This window comes from Notolepis coatsorum, assembly GCF_963971535.1.
Source record: "Notolepis coatsorum genome assembly, chromosome: 13".
Taxonomy (NCBI): domain Eukaryota; kingdom Metazoa; phylum Chordata; class Actinopteri; order Aulopiformes; family Paralepididae; genus Notolepis; species Notolepis coatsorum.
This window is the reverse complement of record NC_140177.1, coordinates 5123637-5146391: the sequence shown is the minus strand read 5'-3', so window position 1 is coordinate 5146391 and position 22755 is coordinate 5123637. Positions and strand designations below refer to the sequence as shown.

Here is a 22755-nt window from a genome sequence, read left to right as displayed (position 1 = left end):
GAAATGAACATAATGCTATAATAACTGGTGTTATTTATCTAATAGCCATCAAAAAATATACTACACCCTCCCTCTTTTCTATTTTGTCGGACCGATTGATAATACCAGGTCTCGACTAGGAACATGCATTGCAAATTGTTTGCAGCTATCAAATCATTGATTAAGAAAGATTTGTTGCTCAACGATCTAACATTCAGAAGGGCCATTGTCAGTGATTTTGTGACGGGGGGTGAGGCCGGCCTTGGCTGAGCGATGATGGGTCTGAGGTTGCTAAGTGTTACAGTACGTGGCAGGCATTTTCTTCTGGAGTCTGACAGTAGTGAGAACAGGAACAGCATGGTTTGTTATTGGAACAAATTAATAGCAGTAGTTTGGGTGCGAGGTGGGGGGCATGATGTTTTATGTTTGAGAGAGAGAGAGAGAGAGAGAGAGAGAGAGAGAGAGAGAGAGAGAGAGAGAGAGAGAGAGAGAGAGAGAGAGAGAGACAGAGGGAGGGTTTTGGTGTGTGTGTGTGTGTGTGTGTGTGTGTGTGTGTGTTAGACAGAGAGAAAGAGGAAGAGAAGTTTGTTTAACTACATTTGCATTTAGTCATTTCGCTTTTAGACGCTGTTATCCAAAGCGACTTACAGATCGTGATCAACACGTCAGCAGGAGGCGAACATCTCTGGCAGCTAAGGGTAAGTAACATTGTTCGTCAAATAGTGTCGACCTTGAGTGTTACACTCCGAGTGTATAGTATACTAGACATATTAGCATGATATTAGGTAGTAATATTAGTATAGCAGCGTAGTAGTATAGATATGTTCAAGTTTCAAGTTTCTTTAATAGTTGTCATACAGAAGTACAGAATACTTTTATACAAAATGCTTCTTACTGTTACGCTCCAGAGACTGTGCTAGACAAGATAAGTATGAAATAAAATAGTATAGCATGTAAAATAGAAGTAAAAATAGAGGTCACAGTGTTCAGTATAGACATATGTACAATGTTCGATGCAGAATAGAAGTAACTGAGTTACCATACAGTATACAATATACAATGTACTAATATACAATACTATATAGTGCAAAGCAGAAATGGGATGAGGTACAATTTAGGTACAATTTACAGTAAGGTGTACGAGTTGTAGTGCAAATCCTTTACCAATAAATATAAAGTGTGTTTAGGTGATCTAAAGTGTGGAGAGTGGGTGCTGCAGTGTGTTGTTTGTTTAAAGTGAGTGTGTGCGTGTGGGTGTGTGTGCTGTGTGCATTTGATGGTTATTGCATAGTGTTTATTGTTCGTTGAGCAGCCTGATGGCTTGGGGATAGAAGCTTCTTCTGAGTCTTTCTGTGCTCGCCTTAAGACTCCGGTATCGCTTGCCTGACCGCAGCAGTTCAAAGAGGCAGTTGTTCGGGTGGCTGGAGTCCTTGATGATTCTCTTAGCCTTACCCCTGCACCGCTTGTTGTAAATGTTAGCATGATAGGTAGTAGTATAAGTATAGCAGCATAGTAGTATAGATATATTAGCATGATAGGCAGTAGTATCAGTATACTGTAGCAGCATAGTAGTAATGTACATAATAGTAAAAAGCCAGTAAGAACATTCAGATTTCAGATGAATTAGATATTTCAGATATTGTTTGAAGAGGTGTGTTTTTAGTCGATGGCTAAAGTAGCTTGTTAGTATTTCAACTAACTTCAACCTGACACTGATTTTAATACATGATTTAATAGTTTGCATTTTGAGATGGAATCCTTTTTTTATGTATACGTTTGTTTGTTTGTGGGGGGGGGGGGTAGTGCACTTCTCCACTCACCAGCAGACAGCAGTGCACTAAGGAGCCTGTCACCTCCAGTGATTACTAACGTGTCTGTGTGTGTCTGTGCGTGTGTCTGTGTGTCTGTGTGTCTGTGTGTGTGTCAGTGTGTGTGTGTATGTGTGTGTGTCAGTCTGTGTGTATGTCAGTGTGTGTGTCTGTGTGTGTGTCTGTGTGTGTGTGTCAGTGTGTGTGTGTGTGTGTCTGTGTGTGTGTGGGTGTCTGTGTGTGTCTGTGTGTGTTTGTGTCTGTGTGTGTGTCTGTGTGTGTGTCTGTGTGTGTGTCTGTGTGTGTGTCTGTGTGTGTCTGTGTGTGTCTGTGTGTGTCTGTGTGTGTGTCAGTGTGTGTCTGTGTGTGTGTCTGTGTGTGTGTGAGACAATGGACTCTAGGAAATGAATGGAGTGAGACGTAAAATTGCTTAAACCAGTAAAAGTAGAGGAGGCTTGTTTGATTGAGCAACAGATTTGCCACGTTTAGGGTCTTAGAAGAATATTGACATTTTAAACTCGGAATGTCATTCAGTCGATCATTTCAAAAAAGGGATTTTTATTATATTTTATGTAACAAATGTTGTTATAAATCGACATCTAAATTTGGACAATGGAACAGGTGAATAATAGGACTAGGGGTAAACCAATCAAAATACAAAATGGAATAATTGTCCAAACGAAAAGCAACGCAGAGCAACCAGAGGGGAGTGCGCGTCGCTGAGCAGTTCCCCCGCCAGCGTTGCTCTCCGGCTGTGCAGCTGGATACTATTGCCGCGGGAGGCAGTCGGCTGGCCGACGGTCTCTCTGGTGGGTGGTGTCTTGGGGCGCGGGGTCTGCGCCTCTGCTCGCTCACGTCAATTGGCGGTGAGCGGCGGGGGCGGACGGTCTAAACGGATGTGTCAGTTGTGCAGGGTCGGCTGCTCAGGCATACGGCCCCGCGGAACAGCCGGCTCCAGGCGAGTATTCCTCCGTTACCTCTCCATCATGTCCGAGATACAGTGACTGGCTGTTAGCCTGTAGCTAACCATTAGCCGGTAGCTAAACCGTTGGCCTATGGCCGGCCGTTAGCCTGTAGCCTGGCCGTTAGCTTGTAGCTAGCCGTTAGCCGGTAACGTCCTATGGACAATTGGGATTGCATGGAGGGGACGGGGAGTTCTTGTTTGATGCCCCACGAAGCCAGAGGCTTTGTTTTCCTGGGAGCCCCGATTCCGAGTCTGGGTTCAAGTCCCACCTCTGAGGAGGGATGCCCAATGCCATCCGCACTGGACGTTGGCCCCCGCCTATCAAAAAGAAAGTGGGTTGTGCCTCCCGGCCCCTTATTTGATATATATATTAACACATTGGGTGCCCATGCGTTGAGTGCCAATGACGAGAAATCTCGTTATTTTATCTTTATTTCTTTTATTAGCGATATCCATTCATTTTTCATCCATCCAGCGTCACGTTATCATTGGGACTGGCTCTGAGCTCGAAAAGGGCAAATACCGCCCCCTATCGTCTCCCGGATGGTATTGTACCCATTGGAATGGAGTCAATGGAAATGCATGAGAAACCAAAACTCCGGGCTCCACATTTGACTTCTGAGCCATGTAACCTGAGACTGCATTCATTAATGTGCATTCATTAATGTGGACTGGAAGCAGCATGGATTATGTGTTTCGAGGTATAACGTTAGATCAATAAACGCGATCGATATTTAGAATGGCGATCAGGAATTGGATTAATCTTTTTGCAGAACATCTGATGTGAGGTAAGGACTTTATTTTACCAGTCTTGGGGTAATCAGAGTTTTTTTTCACAGCGTTCACAATGTGTCTCATATTTGTGTGTGCGTAACGTTAGCGCCAGGCAGGGCATAGATAATCGATTTTTCAGCCCGCTTCTCTAGCGTGCATAAGTACACATATACTATCGATAATCTAGCGTTTATTTGAAAACGATTCATAAATAGGCCGAAAAATGACAACGTGTTTTGTGTATTCCACTAAAGGGCTATTTTCGTGGATTTTTCTGGAATCACTAGAAATCTTCAAAACTATACTCGTATTCAAAACGGTACAAAACGGAAATGTACTGATGAAAAAACAATCCGTTTCGTACATGTTGACTGCAAGCAAGTCATTGATATGCGACGGTTGTATTAGACACATTGCCATAATTTAAGATATAGTTTATGCGTTCGCAAATATCCCCATCCTCTCATTGACTAAAGCGCTGGCACTCAAGCGGTAAATCGTGCACCCCCTGCTGGCAACCAATGTGTTAAACCTTTTTTTATTATCTTCAAAAAGTGCAATAATTGTGAAATCCGTAAGACACTGAGGTTACCCTGAGGTTACCCTCATTTACAGCTTACAAAACAAGACACTGTGTATCAGCAAGTTCATACATATAGGCACAATAAACAATATATTATAGTATAACAATAACAAATCTGTGAGGATTGGCCCGTTGCCGCCGCACGCTTCAAGGTCAAGGTACTAATTACCGTCTCGCACCTGATGTGTGTTGTAATCAGCTCACTGGAGGCCTTCATATACTCTGGGTTTCCTAACGTTCATTGTCGGTCGTTTTGGATTTCCACTGGCTGCTGCTTGTTTTCCCCGTGTTGTACCTCGCCTTTTTTCTCTTCAGGACGTCTGTTGGAAGTCGCCGCTGTTGCTTGCTTGCCTTTCTTTGGACCCCTGCCTCGTAGACCGCTTTGCGCAATTGCGCCTGGGTGAGTTTTTGGAACGTTCTTTTTTGGATACTGTTTTTCTCGTAAATTCCGGGACTCGGGACCTTTCTGTTTTTGTGTGTTTTGTTAAACACTGAAGAGGAGCCGCTTGTTGTTATCACGGACTCAGCTAGTTAAACACTGAAGAGGAACCGCTTGTTGTTCTCACAGACTCAGCTAAGACAATACTGGACTGCTTGTAATCCCGTTTGCTCGTCTAGTGACATTTTCTCTCTCTCTGTTTCCCGAGTGGATCGAGGAGTAGCTGCAGAGCAGCAGAGGCAGAGGCGCAACGCCACGGTGCCTCTCAGCCCAGAAGACGTGCTGCAGAGCCGCGGACAACTCTGCCAAGAACATTCTCCCTTTGTGTTTTGTTGTTTATTTGCTCATTCCTATTTCTTAAAAAAATACGCCCTAGTACCTGTCTGTGCCGTGCTGTTGGTTTTCAAACCATAACAAAATCTGCTAAGACTAATGTTTTGGTGATCAATAGTCAAGACACACGTAGTGGTCCGACATTAATACAGTTTTTGAATTGTATTGATTTAGAAATATTTATATTTCAGGTATCAGAATCAGAATCAGAAAGGTCCTTATTGGGTGGCGGCTAGGTGGCACAGTGGGCAAGGCGCTCGCCACCAACGCAGGATATGCTGGGTTCGAGCCCAGCTCTCGGCGTTGCTACCAGCTTGGCTGGTCGTTCATACTAATACAATTGGCAGTATTAGGGGGTGGGAAGCTGGCGTTGTGGACAGCGACTCCTACAGGTAGGTTGGTGCGCCTGCGCAGTAGAATCAGGAAGCGACGAGGGCGGCGTGTCCCTCCCACACAGACCCTCGCCGCTGAGAGATCGCGCTGTGCAGGTGAAAAGATGCGACGGCTGCCTCCTCGAGTACCGGAGGGGACACGTGATGTAAGGCTTTGTCCACATTGCAGCCGGCTTGTGGGAGGCATGGCCAACAGCGTTCGAGACAGGGGAGGGTAGAATTGGACAATGCGAAATTGGGGACGGGAGAAAAATTGAAAAAATGGGGAGAAAAAGTAGATAAAAAAAAGAAAGGTCCTTATTGCCAAGTAGTTTACACATACTGTACAAGGAATTGTATGAATTATACAGTATGAAGATACTGTAGTTGTGCAATAATATATTCTTCTTTCTTTTCAGGGCTAAACATGGTTCCCCATATTCCTCCTGGTCTTTTGCGTCTCGTCCTCGCAGCGCTTCTCAGCCTGGCAGGATTTCCGACTCTATTTTTTATGTACTATAAGTCGTCACCTTTCCCACCATGCCATCCTCCCCCTGCTCGCTCGGGCCAGATAGCGAGGGGTTCTAAGAACAGTTCAACGGGAAAAGATGCAAAACGACCCGTCAAGCCTGTTGTTCTGTTGTGGTTCTGGCCCAACGACAGACGGTTTGATTTCAGAGACTGCAAGAGGCTTTTGAAGATGGACGGCTGTCGCCTCACAGACGATAGGTCTCTGTACTCCCAGGCTGACGGAGTATTATTCTTCCACAGGGCTATAAAAGATGACCTATCCAACCTGCCCACATCACGCAGACCTGAGTCTCAGAGGTGGATCTGGTTAAACATGGACATACCGTCAAACACACGTAAAATACCTGGCATTGAGAGCCTTTTCAATTTGACCCTGAGTTACAGGCAGGACGCAGATATAAAGGTGCGCTGGCGAATAAAAGCCAGAAAGCAGCCGGTGACGGATTTTGCGCTACCCAAGAAGGAACGACTGCTTTGCTGGATCGTGGGTGACGACGACCCCCGGAACGGAACCGGACCCAGATACGAATACTACAGGGAACTTGTGAAACACATCAAGGTGGACGTCTTCGGCAGTGCCTTTTCTAGTTCTATGGAGGACAAGGACTACTTTCAAACTATTAGCAGCTGCAAATTCTACCTTGCTTTTGAGAATTCCACTGAGAGAGATGGCATCACAGAAACGCTCAACGGGCCTTTAGCAGTCGGTACCGTGCCAGTAGCATTGGGCCCACGGCGACAGAACTATGAGGACTTTGTTCCAAGTGACGCCTTCATACATGTAAAGGACTTCTGTGATGCTAAGAAACTGGCTGACTTTCTGCTGCGGTTGGACAAGGATGCTGAGGCCTATATGCGCTACTTTCGGTGGAGGAGGTACCTTTTTGCCAGGCCTCACCTTATTGGTCAGAATCAAGAATTCACACATGCAATCTGTTCTGCTTGTGAATATGTTGGTAGAGTCAAGAATTACAGAACCGTTCCTGATCTTTACAAATGGTTCTTTGGTTAAAATCAGGGGGGTAAAGTACTTGAGTAATTGTACTTCGTTACAATCCTTAAGTACTGTTTTTGGGGATTTGTACTTTACTCAAGTATTATTAGGTTACTTTAACTTTTACTCAATTACATTTCAGAGAAAAAAAAACATACTTTTTACTGCTTACATTTAAAATGCAGACCTACAAAGTACAAAGTACAAATCTTGCAGGTCCAACTATTTTAATTAGTATATTTGTTTCTCTGGCCGAACTAACGTTAATGTTATTAATCCTGCGGCCGCGCTTTATTTAAAAACAGCCAATCAAATCAATGGAAAGTTAACCCGCCCATAACCATGCTGATCCTTGTGCAAGACTAGAAAGCAGGGATCTTTGATTAATCACCTGCAATCAGAAGATAGACAGTCAGACTTTTTTTTTTTTTACTTTTACTTTTTAGTACTTAAGTACATTTAAAAGTAGAAACATTTTTACTTTTACTCAAGTGTGTTTTTAGCCGGATACTCTGACTTTTACTTGAGTACGATTTTGAGACGGTACCCATACTTTCACTTAAGTATAATTTCTGGGTACTTTTTACACCCTGGTTCAAATCAAATGAGAATTTATTAAAATGTTTTACACTTTTTAATGTCGGGTTTATTCACATAAATTGAAAACACTGATGATCTGACGATGGAAATATGCTGAATAAAAGACCATGGAAATGGAGACCGTCTTGAAATTAATAGTTGTGACAAAAAACTTTGGTCGAGGGTTTGAATATTTCTCGAAGGACCGAGGAAGAAAGAAAATATGCTCTTTGGATCTTTCCTAACCCATTTTGAAGATCCCCTCCAGATGTATTTCAAACCCTTAGAGATTTCATATTAGGGGTGTGCACTGCAGAGACGTTATTATTATTATCTGTATTTGGATAGAAGACGAGACGTGGGCATGGTTTATACACCAGAAGTTTACATTCATTGTACAATACAAGATGGGGACAGATGTAATCAAATTAACAAAAGAACATTTGATCAAAGGAAGTCTCGTTAGATCTGGCAAATGTATTTTCCGGCCTAATATTCATTAGCAATACAATTGCTAATGCAGCAAAGCATCAAAGATTTGGATTTAATGAATTATGAAATATATTTCCTCATACTGTACTATTCATTAATTTAACCCTTTAACTGGGAGACATTGAGCAATCAGAAACAGACACTGGTGCTGCTTTGAAAGCGTTATCTTTTATCAAATATCTTTGGTATTAGTTACCTCCTACATTGTTCATTGTTTCATTACACACCTGTCATAGAATGTTGGTTCCTTGGACAGTGTTTAAATACCTTGGACAGTGTCACTCCTTATGATTGATTCTGATGGTGTGGGTGTTAGGATCTATTCGAGAGCAAATATGCTTTTGTTCTGTGCGAAATGTTGAAATTACTGGCTAGAATAACCCTTAACACTTTCAATGCCAACTACGGTATATGTCGTTTGTTCATGCTGACCGTTCATTGCCAACGACGCGATATGTCGTTTGCTTTTTTATTAGCGATTTGAATTCATATTTCATCAATCTATCTAGAAAACGATTCATAAATATTTGCCATCCCATAGAGCCCCATTGTGAACCCGGAAATTTCGGAACCACCAAAGTTTTATGATGGATATGGATAGTACGGATCCAGCACTCAGAAACTGCCGGATGCTAAATTGTAAATGTTGGGCAACTTTTTTTATTTGCATAATCGCCTAAATGAGCAAATCTCAGAAACTACTTGATCAATTTCAACAATGTTGGAGTTGTTTTGGGGGTTATTCAGGATACTGAATCCAGTTATGATACTTAAGAGAAGAAAAAAGTTTCAAAATGGCAATGGAATTTACCAAATTTTGGTGAAATTTTTTATGAATTTTCTGTTTATAAATGTTTCAGAAGATGCCGAATTTATAGATAATTTTCATGGAATGTTCAATTGTAAACAGAATGATAATAATAATAATAATAACTTTAATTTGTAGAGTGCCTAATAGACCACTACACTTCCGCGTTACATTGAAATCGGGGAGGAGATTGCGGGGGGAGCAAATGAATGAATGTGGATGAGAGCCGTGATGTAAGTGGTTGCATTCCTAATCGATCAGAACTAAATCGGCAGAGAAAAAGCCCATTTTTAAGCACCTATTCCCCATGCACATGCGCAGATTGCCCACGGATTGTGACGCCACGCACACCCGCCCTGGACTGTTCCATCAGAGGGGCGAGCTTCGGTGGCCAGTGTCCTTTCACCCGAACAGGATAATGAAACAATGATCCCACTAAATGGCCAGACGCGTCTTATGGCGACATCTACAATTACCTCATTGAGTCTCCAGGTAGACTAATGTTTATATTTAAGTGTAGTGGTCTGTAGCCAATCACACTACCACCGAAGCTCCCCCCTCTGATGGAAGAGTCCAGGGCGGGTGTGCGTGGCGTCACAATCCGTGGGCAATCTGTGCATGGGGAATAGGTGCTTAAAAATCGTCTTTTTCTCTGCCGATTTAGTTCTGATCGATTAGGAATGGGTCACGCAGTGTTCAGGAGATTCAGGCGCATACAAGTCTATTCGATCATGTCTCCAGCACCCCCACAGCCGTAGCTGCAATCACTTACATCACGGCTCTCATCCAAATTCATTCATTTGCTCCCCCCGCTATCTCCTCCCCGATTTCAGAATCCCGGAAGACTATTGTTGATGAGTTGTTATGAAGAGCTGGCTACAATCCAGCAACAAAGATACAATGGTAAACCACTATCCATATCCTCCTCATTCCTGGTTGTGTCTGTGAGAAATCTCTCCCCAAACAGGTTCAAATGTTCTCGAGGTCATGTCCTACAAAGTATCCTCTATACAGTGCCCCATTGTTCTGACCAGGATTATTACGTTCCTTTTGGCCTCCTTGCTGACGTGGACGAGAAACCCATCTATAGGCCTAGTTATCAAATTCTTGGTTTGCAATGGTTTTGCACCTTGTGGGTAAATAAAAACCCAGTTTTCATCTACAACTCCTGTTTCCTCATTGTCTCACTGCTTGGTCCCTAACAAGGAGAAATGGGCATTCTAAACACTCTGTGCAAGGCCTCTATTAGGCGGTAAATTGTTCTTAGGCGCCTCCCTCAAACTGAACAGTGACATCTCCTTAGCAAATGACCTCAATACCTTCTATGTGAGGTTTGATGCTGGTAATAACAACACCAGCTCACAAGCCTCGGCAATGGGGGGGGGGGGGGGGGGTCGGCTGCTGATGGAGGCGCAGTGTTCAGGGTAACAGAGCATGAGGTGAGGCGGACTTTTAAAAAAGTGAATATCAGGAAGGCAGCAGGTCCGGACGGCATCCCCGGCCGCGTCTTAAAAGTCTGTGCCGACCAACTGGCCCCAGTATTCACTGACATATTTAACCTGTCCTTAGAACAGGCTGTCATCCCCACCTGCCTGAAGAAGTCCACTATTATCCCTGTACCCAAAAAATCCAAGCCTGCTTGCCTCAACGACTACCGCCCTGTAGCTCTCACCTCCATAGCCATGAAGTGCTTTGAGAAGCTAGTAAAGGGCTACATCTGCTCCTCCCTCCCCATCAACATGGACCCCCTGCAATTTGCATACCGCCCCAACAGGTCCACAGAGGACGCCATAGCCCATGTGCTGCACACAGCAGCATCACACCTGGACAAGAGGCAGGGGAACTATGTGAGAATGCTATTCATCGACTACAGCTCGGCATTCAATACCATAGTCCCCTCCATACTCATAGCCAAGCTCAGGGACCTGGGCTTGGGCTATGACCTCTGCCAGTGGGTCTTGGACTTCCTGACTGGCAGACCCCAGGTGGTGAGAGCAGGCAACTGCACCTCCTCATCCATCACCCTCAACATAGGGGCCCCCCAGGGCTGTGTTCTGAGTCCCCTCCTCTACTCCCTGTACACACACGACTGTGTGGCTCAGCGGAGTAGCAATACAATCATCAAATTTGCTGACGACACAGTGGTGGTGGGCCTGATCTCTGCCAACGACGAGAGGGCCTACCTGGAAGAGGTCAAGGTCCTGGCGGGATGGTGCCAGGAAAACAGCCTCTCCCTGAACGTCAGCTAAACAAAGGAGATGATTGTGGACTTCAGGAGGTCGGGGGTCAAGGACTACAGCCCCCTCAGCATCGACGGGGCACCGGTTGAGAGAGTCAACAGCTTTAAGTACCTCGGAGCCTACATATCCGAGGACTTGACATGGACCACACACATTGACAGTGTTGTGAAGAAGGCACGACAACGCCTCTACTTCCTCAGGCGCCTAAGGAAGTTCCAAGTCAGCCAGAAGATCCTTAAGAACTTCTACTCATGTACAATAGAGAGCATCTTGACCGGCAACATCACCTCCTGGTTTGGGAATAGCACTGCACAAGACCGAAGCAGACTACAAAGAGTGACACGTTCAGCCGAACGCACAATTGGAGGGGGGCTCCCCACCCTCCAGAACATTTACTACAAGCGTTGCAAGGGCAAGGCTAAGACAATCATTAAAGACTCCAGTCACCCGAACAACTGCCTCTTTGAACTGCTGCGGTCAGGCAAGCGATACCGGAGTCTCAAGGCGAGCACAGAAAGACTCAGAAGAAGCTTCTATCCCCAGGCCATCAGGCTGCTAAACGAACAATGAATGAACACTACACAACAACAACTACCAAACGCACATAGCACACACATCCACACGCACACACTCACTTTAAACAAACACACTGTAGCACCCACTCCACACACTTTATAGCACACACCCACTTTAAACAAACACACTGTAGCACCCACTCCCCACACTTTATATTTATGGATGAAGGATTGCACTACAACTCGTACACCTTACTGTAAATTGTACCTAAAATTGTACCTCATCCCATTTCTGCTTTGCACTAGATAGTACTGTACATTAGTACACTGCATAGTATTGTGTATTGTATATTATATGGTAACTCAGAACATTGTACATATGTCTATACCGAACACTGTGACCTCATTTTTCTTCTTCTAAATTCATGCTATATTATGTTATTATGTTATTTGATACTATCTTGTCTAGCACAGTCTCTGGAGCGTAACAGTAAGAAGCATTTTGTATGAAAGTATTCTGTACTTCTGTATGACAACTATTAAAGAACTTGAACTTGAACTTGAACTCTTTGTTTTCACAATGTGTGCCCTCTATCGTATCGAGATACATATTCCATGTGTATGGAATAACACTCACCTTTAACATTCACTTTAAACACTTTTTAACACTAGACCATATTGTATCTATTTATTAGTAAAAGATTTGCACTACCTCTCTAACTCATCTTTGCATTTGTTTGCATTGTGTACTTGTACTAGTTTGTATATTTTGTATAGTGTTTGGTCTTTATTGTTTTTACTTTTTTACTGTCTGAAGCACAATCTCAGGGGGCTCATACAGAACCAAGCATTTCACTGTAATGTACAGGTACCTTATATGTGACAAATAAGCTGGTCAGGAAGGCCAGTAACATGGTGGGAGTGGAGCTAGACTCTTCCTCTGTCAGAGAGGAAGAGCCTTGCTAAGCTCCACGCCATCATGGACAACCCCTCCCACACGCTATACACAGACTTGGCTGATAGAAGGAGCATGTTCAGTGTTAGACTCCCTAGATGCAACACTGAACGGCACAGGAAGTCCTTAATTCCAACAACCATCAGAGTATACAACGCATCACTGTGCCTCACTGCCTCACCACAGAGTGACAGTACAAACTCTGGTAATCTTCCTGGACTTTTGACTTCTTATTTTTACATATACACTTACAAAATTTTATTTAAAAAGATTCTACATTTATTACTGTAAATGTTACTGTATATTTTTGGCTTTATATTTTAGAATGTATATCCCGGACTGTATTTTTATTGTTATTTGTGATTTTTGACTACCTAAACTTTACGCAAAACATAGGGGAGGAGCAAACATAGCTTGCATAGCAGCCTTCTAAACTCTAATTTGAAAATTACCTTGAAGAAAACGTTTTCTGCCAGTGAAGTTTTGTCACAGATATTTGACGGTGAAAGTGACATACAGTAGGAGAGAATGTGTCTGAGACCCTGATTATGAGGAGTCCTCCTCTGATGAGAATGAGACCCTTAGTGCAGATGCTCCTGTTGTCTCTCAACCACAAGCAGACATGTTACTTTCCAAAAACGGAAAGTTATCATGGGCCCACTCCCCACTTGAACAACATAATATATATATTATGTATGTATAATTGGGTGGGTGGGGGGAGTAGGGGTAATGTTTTATTTAAATGGTTATTTAGGTAATCAACAAAGTAACATGAAGCACCTGAATATACATTTGGGTAACACTTTTGATTATGATAATTTTCTGGAGGTTTAAACTGCTGGGGTCAAAATGTCCCCAAGGATAAAGAGTGTAAAGTCAATTTGAGGATAACAGGAGGGTTAACAAAACCATTTCAAATAATTTAGCCCTGCTAGATAGAGGCAAATAACTCTAAGGATGGCAATAATAATAATAAACGTTATTTGTACAAATTCCATACAAGAATTGCAGCCCAAAGTGCTTCACAGCAGAAAATACACTAGAATACATGAAATGAGCATAAAATAGACAGAATAAATGCAATGCAGAAATAAAAATACAAGATGATAGAAGTAGATGATCGTAGTGTTCTTGGGGGCATGTAGTTGACAAGAAAATTGCCAATATAGCTTGGTCTGGTTCCATTTAGGGCTTTGTACATAAGGAGAAGGACCTTCAAATCAATTCTAAATGTTACCGGAAGCCAGTGTAATAGCCTAGCTGAGAGTTGAATAAGCTGAAGTATTTTCTTCAGTCGGCTTGGAATAAAGGCATGGATCCGTTTTTCAGCATCCTTTTGATTTATAAATGGTTGTACTTTAGTTTTGTTTCTAAGGTGGAAGAATTATGTTTTTGTCACCTTGTTAATGTGGGACTTAAAGCTTACAGTAGACCTGAGTCTATGATAACCAAGACTTGTAAGGAGTAAGTTTCCCCATAATATTATTCAGCAGAATTTCTCTTGAAATAGAAATTTGGTAAATTCCAGTAAATATTGCAATTCCGAAACTCTTGAGTATCATAAATGGATTCAGCATCCCGAATAACCCCCAAAACCACCCCAACATTGTTGAAATTGATCAAGTAGTTTCCGAGATTTGTCCATTTAGGTGATTATGCAAATGTAGCTAATTATGCAAATAAAAAAAGTTAGACACATAGATTAGACACATAGCCATAATTTAAGACATAGATTATGCGTTCACAAATGCGAGTGCTATATCATTGAAGTGGGTGGTGGCATTCAAGGGGGTAAATAGGAAAACGCGGCCGGCACGGAAAGTGTTAAGAACCTCTTGCATCTTACCGTGCATGTTATGTCACAAACGGGTGGTTTCTGACAAATAGGGAGTCCACACATGATACCAAGTTAACAAAATAATTTATTTAATCCTATCTAAACAAACAATAATTGAATAAACAACAAATAACGAGTATCAGAATTATCAAAAGGGTCCAACTTGGTTGCTGATACAACCTGTCCTGGAGATGGGAAAAGCAGACAGAAGGGATTAGACAGGGGAACATATAATGGTGCATGTGCAGGCAGCTCTCTGCACTGCACAGGTGATTCAAATTGGGGCTAACGACCTATACCCACTCTATCATGCTCTCTGAGTCAGAAGACTCCCCATTTGCAGGTAAAGTGGGGGGTCGTCACAGTTACCTATAACTTTCATTAACACTTTCCGTGCCACTCACGAGATTTCTCTGTTTTTTTTATAGGTGGTTGCTAGCCACTCACGAGATTTCTCTGATTTTTTTTTTTTTTTTTTTTTTTTAGCGATCTGAAAAATTATTGCATCACCCGAGCCTACCCGAGTATAGCCGAGGGGCGCCGGCGATCACTGTGGAAAAAAGCGCCCCCTGTCATCTCCCAGATGACATAAGTGATTTTGGAATGGACTCAATGAAAATTAATGGGGAAAAAAATCCGGTACTCCACATTTTCCAGTTCACTGATCCAGCCGGAGTTACCACAGTTCATTCTGGAACCTCAGATCCCCGCTGATCATGGAGATCTACTGTATCGCGTTGGATCCATACACGTATCGATTTGAATGGTGATCAGGAATTGGAATATACCAGTTGGATACCATCTGATGTCAGGTAAGGACTCTATGTTATCAGTGTTAGGATAATCAGAGTAAGTTTGATGAAGTTATAAGCTGTTTTGTGAAATGTCTTCTTTCGGTTTCACTGTAAAAGTCCGTGAGAAAATCAACGGAGCGATTATCCGTGCGCGGCCGTAATGTGCTTGCGTGCACGTATAATATTGATCATCTAGCGTTTATTTGAAAACGATTCATAAAAAGGCAGACGAATATCAACGTTGTGGAATATTCCACTAAAAGACGATTTTCATAGAATGCTCCAGAATGAGCTGTTTTTTATATCAAAACGGGGGCTTTTCTAACTGCTCTGAAACGGAAACGACGCGATAAAAAAACAATCTGCCTTGACAGCACTGACTGGAAAATAGTCTTTGATAATGCGATGGGCAGATTAGACACATAGCCATAATTTAAAACTCAAAGTGTTAAAACTGCAGAAAGGTAGAAAAAGGTAAAACAAAAAAAAATAGTAAAGTAGTCCAATAGTAATCCATAGTATGATGTTGTCCATGGCACAATCCATTCAGCGGTGTAATCCATGGTATAGATTTGGTTTAGAGAGAGGATGAACCGAATAGCTATAGGGACGTCTAACCCATCTTCTCCTGCTCAGCTACTCAGCCCCAACCATCTCCTGGCCCCTGTCCAGGGCCCCCAATAATCCACTGAAAACCTATGTCCAGAGCAGAGTGGAGGTCCGATGTGAGACAACCATAGTCCACAAGCAGCAAAGTCCTCAGAGAATTGATTGATTGATTGAAAACTTTATTAACAGATTGCAGAATGGGTACAATACAGTACGGCTCAATACACACAATTGTTAAGGGGATGCAGACCAGAGAAAGACTTTCGTCTTGTTTACATCAGGGTCCCCCATTTTCAATTCATCATAACATATATGACACACACGACATACAGATAGACAGTACTGCTACATCTATACATTTATGACATACCAGATTTGCAAATACAGTACTGTTTGTGATACAAAAAGAGTCTAGAAAAGAGAGTATATAGATTTGACGTAGAAACTGTACATTGGAGGATGTTGGGTAGGTGGGGGGGGGGGGGGCTGTACATTGGAGGTGGTTGGGTGGGTGGGGTGGGGGGGGGGGGATTAAGCTGATTAAGTCCCAAAAACAGTTGAAGCTGTTTTCTTATACATTTTGGACTAGGGTGATGTGATTCATAGGCATGCTGTGGTGTGATTACCTGCTCTATCATTCTGCCCTCAGGTTTAGTTTTAAAGGCCGTATTGGTAAACTTCCCTCTTACATCACAACACTGTTGAATGGAATCCTGGAACCTATTCTACACGTTGAAATTACTGGTTGGTTCTATAGGGTTCCTGGAGTTTGCTCTTTAAAGTGAGTTTAGTAGGAGGAAATACAATTTCAGTTAAACATCAGTGTGTGCACGTACCCCACTTAAACAGAGGTGTTCTTCAATTATTGGTGTAAAGTTGTGGAATTCTCTCCATAGCGAGCTCATGATGCTATGATAGTAGTCGAGAAGGTACAACACGCAAAATGGTCCGTGCGGACCCCGCAACCTATAGACAGTTCCAACTTCAGTGTGTGAATTACGTTAATCCACCACAGTTTCACAATTACTCAACTGCACTCAATATTTAAATACCAATGCTAGTCTAAATAAATGTAGACAGACAATGTACATATAAAAAAAAGTAGAATGAACCGAGCAACTCTGTATGTTTTGCAATAAAAGTCTGAAAATGAAGGGATTATGTCCATGGGTGCCATTTTTTTTAAATTAAGGCCTGCCTCTTATATACATTTACATTTACATTTAGTCATTTAGCTGACGCTTTTATCCAAAGCGACTTACAAGTTCTGTGCGACAAGACAGCAAGAAGGGTATAACTCTATCAGCTGAGTAACAATGTTCATCAAAGTGTTGCGTGTTACAGTGTAGGTTAGTTTATTAGGACAAGTGCATGACATTAAGGTTAGTCGGGGTTAGATTTTTTTTTTTTTTTTTTTAATCATTTCAGATAATGGTTGAAGAAGTGGGTCTTTAGTCGACGGCGAAAGATTGGACGGGATTCGGCTGTCTTAACTGGGATGGGTAGTTCATTCCACCATTGTGGGGCAAGGACTGAGAATAGGCGCCTTCTCTTTGATGACCCTCCGGGAGCTTGGATAGGAGTAGATCTGAGGCGGCCAGAAGATGCAGAGCGTAGGGGTCTTGAGGGTGTGTAGTTAGAGACCATTGGTAGGCGGGAGCGGTTCCCTTTGCCGCACGGTATGCTAGGTCGAGGGCCTTGAAGCGGATACGTGCAGCAATAGGGAGCCAGTGCAGGTCCCTAAGAAGTGGGGTGACATGGGCCGACTTCGGTAGGTTTGAGATCAGGCGGGCCGCTGCATTTTGAATGAGTTGAAGAGGCAGGAAGGGGCGTATCCTTCTGACGTTGCTCAGGAGGAATCTGCAGGTTCTGGTTGTCGCTGCGATGTGAGCAGAGAAGTTCAACTGGTCGTCGAGGACAACACCAAGGTTCTTGGCGGTCGGCGACGCGGTCACAGCTGCATTCTCGACTGTGATGGAGAGGTCGGTCAGGGGGGAGGATTTGGCCGGCAGGTGGAGCAATTCTGTTTTGCTTAGGTTCAGTTTGAGGTAGTTGGTCGTCATCCAGGCGGAGATGTCGGACAGACAGGCCGAGATCCGCTCAGAGACGTGGATATCTGAGGGAGGGAAGGAGAGGAAGAGTTGAGTATCATCGGCATAACAATGATATGAGAAGCCATGAGACGTGATAATGTTACCCAGTGATTTAGTGTAGAGGGAGAAGAGAAGGGGTCCTAGGACCGAGCCCTGGGGGACACCCGTCCGGAGGGGGCGGGTGGCCGACAGAGTCCCTCTCCATGACACTTGGTAGGAGCGGTCATTGAGGTATGATGTCAGCCATGTCAGCGCAGATCCAGCCACTCCCATTCCTGCGAGGGCCGCGAGGAGGATCTGATGGTTGACTGTGTCGAAGGCTGCAGATAGATCTAGGAGAATCAGGACAGAGGAGAGGCCTTTCGCTTTTGCTAAGTGAAGTGCCTCTGTGACCGCAATGAGGGCCGTTTCTGTGGAGTGGCCAGTCCGGAAGCCAGACTGATTGGGGTCTAGGAGGTCATTCTGTAAGAGATAAGCAGTAAGTTGGTTGGATACAGCACGTTCAAGTGTTTTAGAAAGGAAGGAGAGAAGAGAGACAGGGCGATAGTTGGCTATGACGGTGGGGTTCAGGGTTGTTTTTTTTATGAGGGGCGTGACTCTGGCTTGTTTTAGGGAGGTGGGGACCACCCCCGAGTTGAGTGAGGAGTTGATGGTTGCAGTTAGGAATGGGAGGATGTCCGGTGCTATGGTCTGGAGGAGTGGGGAGGGTAGCTGGTCCAGCTGGCATGTAGTCGGACGGTTCGACGTTACCAGTGTCAGGGTCTCGGCTTCTGTAATGGGAGAGAAAGATGACAGAGTGAAGGATGAGGTTCTCGATTCAGCGTTTGGAATGGGTGGGGGTTGGGAGAAGGAGCTGCGGATGTTCTCCACGTTTTCCTCAAAGAAGATCGCAAAGTCTTCGGCAGAAAAAGATGAGGGAGGAGGAGGTGGGGGGGGAGTGAGGAGGGAGGACAATAAAGGCCTGGTGCTCTTTGCAGCTGAGGTAAATACAAGACCCGTCCTATATTAGAGGATTTATGGTATTCGACTAATCGGGGTCAGCTCTACGTGACAGTAAAGCATTTTGTGTCCTAGAACAAAAGCACAATAAACATTATTGTCATCAACCTTTATGGATGCTCTTTTTCAGCTACACCCTGCTTCACATTCACACAGTTCCATTCACACCTGGGAGCTGCCCAGTACAACCACAGTCTGACACCGTTGGCCACTGAGTAACTCCACTGGAGCAGTTGGGGGTTAAGTGCCTTGCTCAAGGGCACTTCAGCGGTTGGCGTTAAGGGTATGGGAGAGAGTTATTAATTCACTTCCCAAGCCCAGATTTTTCCTACCGGTCCGGGGCATCGAACCGGCGACCTTCCGGTCACAAACCCGCTTCTCTAACCTTTAGGCCAACGCTGCCCCCAAGATCAGCAAACAGCCAGTTAATATAGAAATACAACCATACAAATGAACAACCAAGATGTAGTAATGTACCGGCTGAAATAGTGCTGTGATTAGCTCTAAAGATGGGTGTGGACTAAATATTTAGTGACTTGAAAGAAAAAACTTGTTGGTTTATCAAAGATTCCAGGATTTCTGCTAAACAGGGTAGTTTGGAGAACAGTTATTTATGCCATCATTTATTAATTTATTCATTCTCTACCTCCACAGATGTCCACAACAGCAATTTCCAACAAAACCCTGCTTCTTGCTGTAATCGCTGCTCTTGGGCTTGTGTGCTCGATTGCAGTATTTTTCCTTTACTTTGAGCCACCATCTGCTAAATGCCCACTCCCAGCACCTGGTGAAGATATCATCCACACAGATGGTAGTGAGGATGGTGAAGAGGATGATGCCTTACCAGATCCCCCTGAGAAGCCCATCGTACTTCTGTGGTTCTGGCCTCTGGGCGAGATGTGGGACTTAAAGGACTGCGTCAGATACTACAACATCGATAGCTGCATTCTGACGGTCGACAGATCGCTGTACCCTAAAGCAGATGCCCTTATCTTCTATCAGAGAAACATTGCCGGGAACTTATGGAACATGCCCAAAGGTCCACGTCCGCCTTTCCAGAAATGGATTTGGTTTCACGTGGAATCTCCAACGAACACAATGAGGAGGCCAAACTTAGCAAACCTGTTCAACCTCACGCTGAGCTATCGAAGAGACGCTGACATCACTGTGCGGAACGAACTGGTGATCAAGAAACCAGACGAGGGGGACGATTTTGTTCTGCCCAAGAAGGACAAGTTGGTCTGTTGGATTGTGAGCAACACCGACCCACGCACCGGGACAGGTGTGAGGTCAAGGTATTACCAAGAACTAGTGAAACACATCAAGGTGCATGTCTACGGCAGTGCCTTCACAGGGAGACATTTGAGCTTTGATGAATACTACCCAACCATCGCAAGCTGTAAGTTTTACCTCTCATTTGAGAACTCAATCCATAGAGACTACATCACAGAGAAGGTGAATGGGCCGCTCTGTGCAGGAACTGTGCCGGTAGTTTTGGGCCCAAAAAGAGACAACTACAAACAGTTCATCCCTGCTGACTCCTTTCTCCATGTAAATGACTTCCCTCATCCAAAGGCTCTGGCAGACTTCCTGCTCAACTTGGATAAGAACGATGAGGAGTACCTACGTTACTTTCGCTGGAGGAAGTTCTACAAAGCCACTCCCCATCTCTTGACTACTAACAAAGAATTTATCCAGCCTGTCTGTCTTGCCTGTGAACACATGTCAAGAGATAAGGATTACCGTGTTGTGCATGACCTTTACAAGTGGTACGCTTCATGATCAGATTATATATATTTATGAAACCATGGTATATAACTTTTGAGTTGTTTTTATTTGTAAAGTAGAGTTTACCCACCATGTCAAGCCATTTTAAGCTGATAGAATTCCTTATGATTGATGAAAGCTTTTTCCAGAAAAAGGTTTTTCTACCAGTCTAATTGGGGCCTAGATATAAATGATGTCATAGAGGGAAAGAGCCTTCAGGTTATGCTAGGTTATGTGTTCTCCAAGAATATCGTAGCTAGCAACTTAGTTTCAGATTGAACCAAGTCAAAAATAACAACCTCTAGGCATCTAAATTTCTATATGCTTATATTTATGCAGTGTATTCTATTGGTGATAATTGCCACTGTGACCACAGACTGATCATTGGAAGACAAATAAGCACTGGAAAAACAAGACAAGCAAGAAACACTATGCATCCAACTCTGACCATAGATGTGATTATAGGCAATAGACATAAAGAATGTATCCTAAATACGGTTAAAAGTCCTGGTAACTAAATTCACTGACACACCATGCTCTCTCCACTCTTTCCACTCGTAATGTTAATGCTTCAAATCTAGTCACACTTCCTCTACAGCCTATTGGCACCAGGGCCTTCTGTCCCTATCCCTAGGCCCCAACTTGAGCCAGCCATCTTTAATTAAGGGAAGGAACGGTCTGGGTATAATCCATCTAAATATCAGAAGCCTAATCTAGCAGGGGTGTAAAGTACTTGAGTAATTTTTTTTTAGTGTATTATTAGGTTTGTATACTTGTAGGTTTGTATACTTGTATACTTGTACTTTTATTCAATTACATTTCATAGAAAAAATTAAAAACATACTTTTTACTCCTTACATTTAAAATGCAGACCTACAAAGTACAAATCTCACAGGTCCAACCATTTTAATTAGTATATTTGTTTCTCTGTAGTTTGTTTTAATTGATTTGTTATCCTTACTTTTGTTTCGCCTTGATTGTTGTGATCTAATATTGTTGTGATTTGATATGCCTTTTTTGTGCTTATTTCTGTACTGTATGTGCACTCGATGTGACTGTAAATGAGCAAAACTTCGAGTTTAAATAAAGGTTTGAAAAATTTAGAGAAATTAAAGATGTAATCCAATGAATAGAAACATGTTTTTCTGTGATGCAGAAGCATGAAGCACCAATTGCCCCATAACCATATAACCAAATGTTTTAGACATTTTAGCAGCTGTAAAGCACATTGAATTGCGTCGAACTGTATGCAATATAAATGAAGATTTATGAACAATAAGTCACTTGGAGTGTGAATGGGATAAACAAACTGAGATTTTAGTTTATGGAATGTGTTCATAATTTAGCGAATATCCGCCATTTTGAATTTGCGTTGCAATTTGGTTTGTAGTTATCTGAGGAGAGGACATCCAGAGCTCTCACTGAGCGTTGAAATTATGAAAAAATGCATTACCTAGCCCATGCCAGCTGCCTGCAAGCAAATGACTTGTGCATGATTTATTTTATTTCTCTTATTTTTCAGGATTATCTACCAGAAAACGGAACGTTATTGGCATATATTGGAGCGCAGTTAGTGTGTCTACCTTCTGTGAATGTTTAGCAACCATCCGCGTTGCAATCCGATTCAAGATGGCGGACCTGTCTAAATTTTTTTAAATGGACTGTATTTACAGTAGATTGAATTCACGGCTCTTGCTGCATGCCTGGTGATACTAAATCCAAATTGAACTATGCCATTTGAAAGAGGAGATTTGGCCCGATCCATAGATGTGCGAGTTGGCTATAACAAGGTAATTTATAGGCCTGATATTCTATATTCTATAATAATATTTCAAATTGCATTATAATATTGCATGGCAGAATTCAGTACTGTATAAACATTCTGTTTAATCATCTTCCCTTTATTCATTATCAAAAAGGTGCTGAACGAGGTGAGTGGCAGTTTTTCATGTCTGGCCATTTTTAGCATGGTGTGTTATTCACTGTCAAAGATGCAAAGAAAAATCATAATTTATATTCTCCTTTGTTTCATCACAATTCACTCAAGCCTAGTAACAGACACAATATTTCTAACACTGGGAATACATTCCCTGAGGTCCATAGATGTTCCTAGATACCAAGAACATGCTAATTGACCTTGTAGAAGTGGACCAATCTTCCATTACCTTGGGCATGTACTTTTAGGCAAGATTTCTGAAAATAGGGCTACAGCTTAACAGGGTCTGATTGCCGATCAACTGAGTCTTGTTTTGAAAGCCTGTCGTCGCTGTACATGAGGGTGACCTCAGTGT

At 43.1% G+C, this 22755-nt stretch overlaps 2 protein-coding genes across 2 annotated transcripts; both read left to right on the top strand.

Annotated features, from left to right (window-relative positions):
• The first annotated feature begins 649 nt into the window (after nucleotides 1-649).
• LOC311239224 (4-galactosyl-N-acetylglucosaminide 3-alpha-L-fucosyltransferase 9-like) lies at nucleotides 650-20866 on the top strand. Its single transcript, XM_084327519.1, has 2 exons — nucleotides 650-677; nucleotides 19352-20866. Exon 2 carries the CDS (start codon nucleotides 19352-19354, stop codon nucleotides 20477-20479), a length of 1128 nt encoding a protein of 375 aa, XP_084183645.1. The 5' UTR covers nucleotides 650-677; the 3' UTR covers nucleotides 20480-20866.
• LOC311238863 (4-galactosyl-N-acetylglucosaminide 3-alpha-L-fucosyltransferase 9-like) lies at nucleotides 5679-6794 on the top strand (the record flags this gene model as incomplete). Its single annotated transcript, XM_084327063.1, has 1 exon — nucleotides 5679-6794. The coding sequence occupies one exon, from the start codon at nucleotides 5679-5681 to the stop codon at nucleotides 6792-6794; it is 1116 nt and encodes a 371-aa protein (XP_084183189.1).
• Nucleotides 20867-22755: the final 1889 nt, after the last annotated feature.

Coding starts and splice junctions, on each gene's coding strand:
- LOC311239224 (XM_084327519.1), top strand. CDS start 19,352: ATGTCCACAACAGCAATTTCCAACAAAACCCTGCTTCTTGCTGTAATC.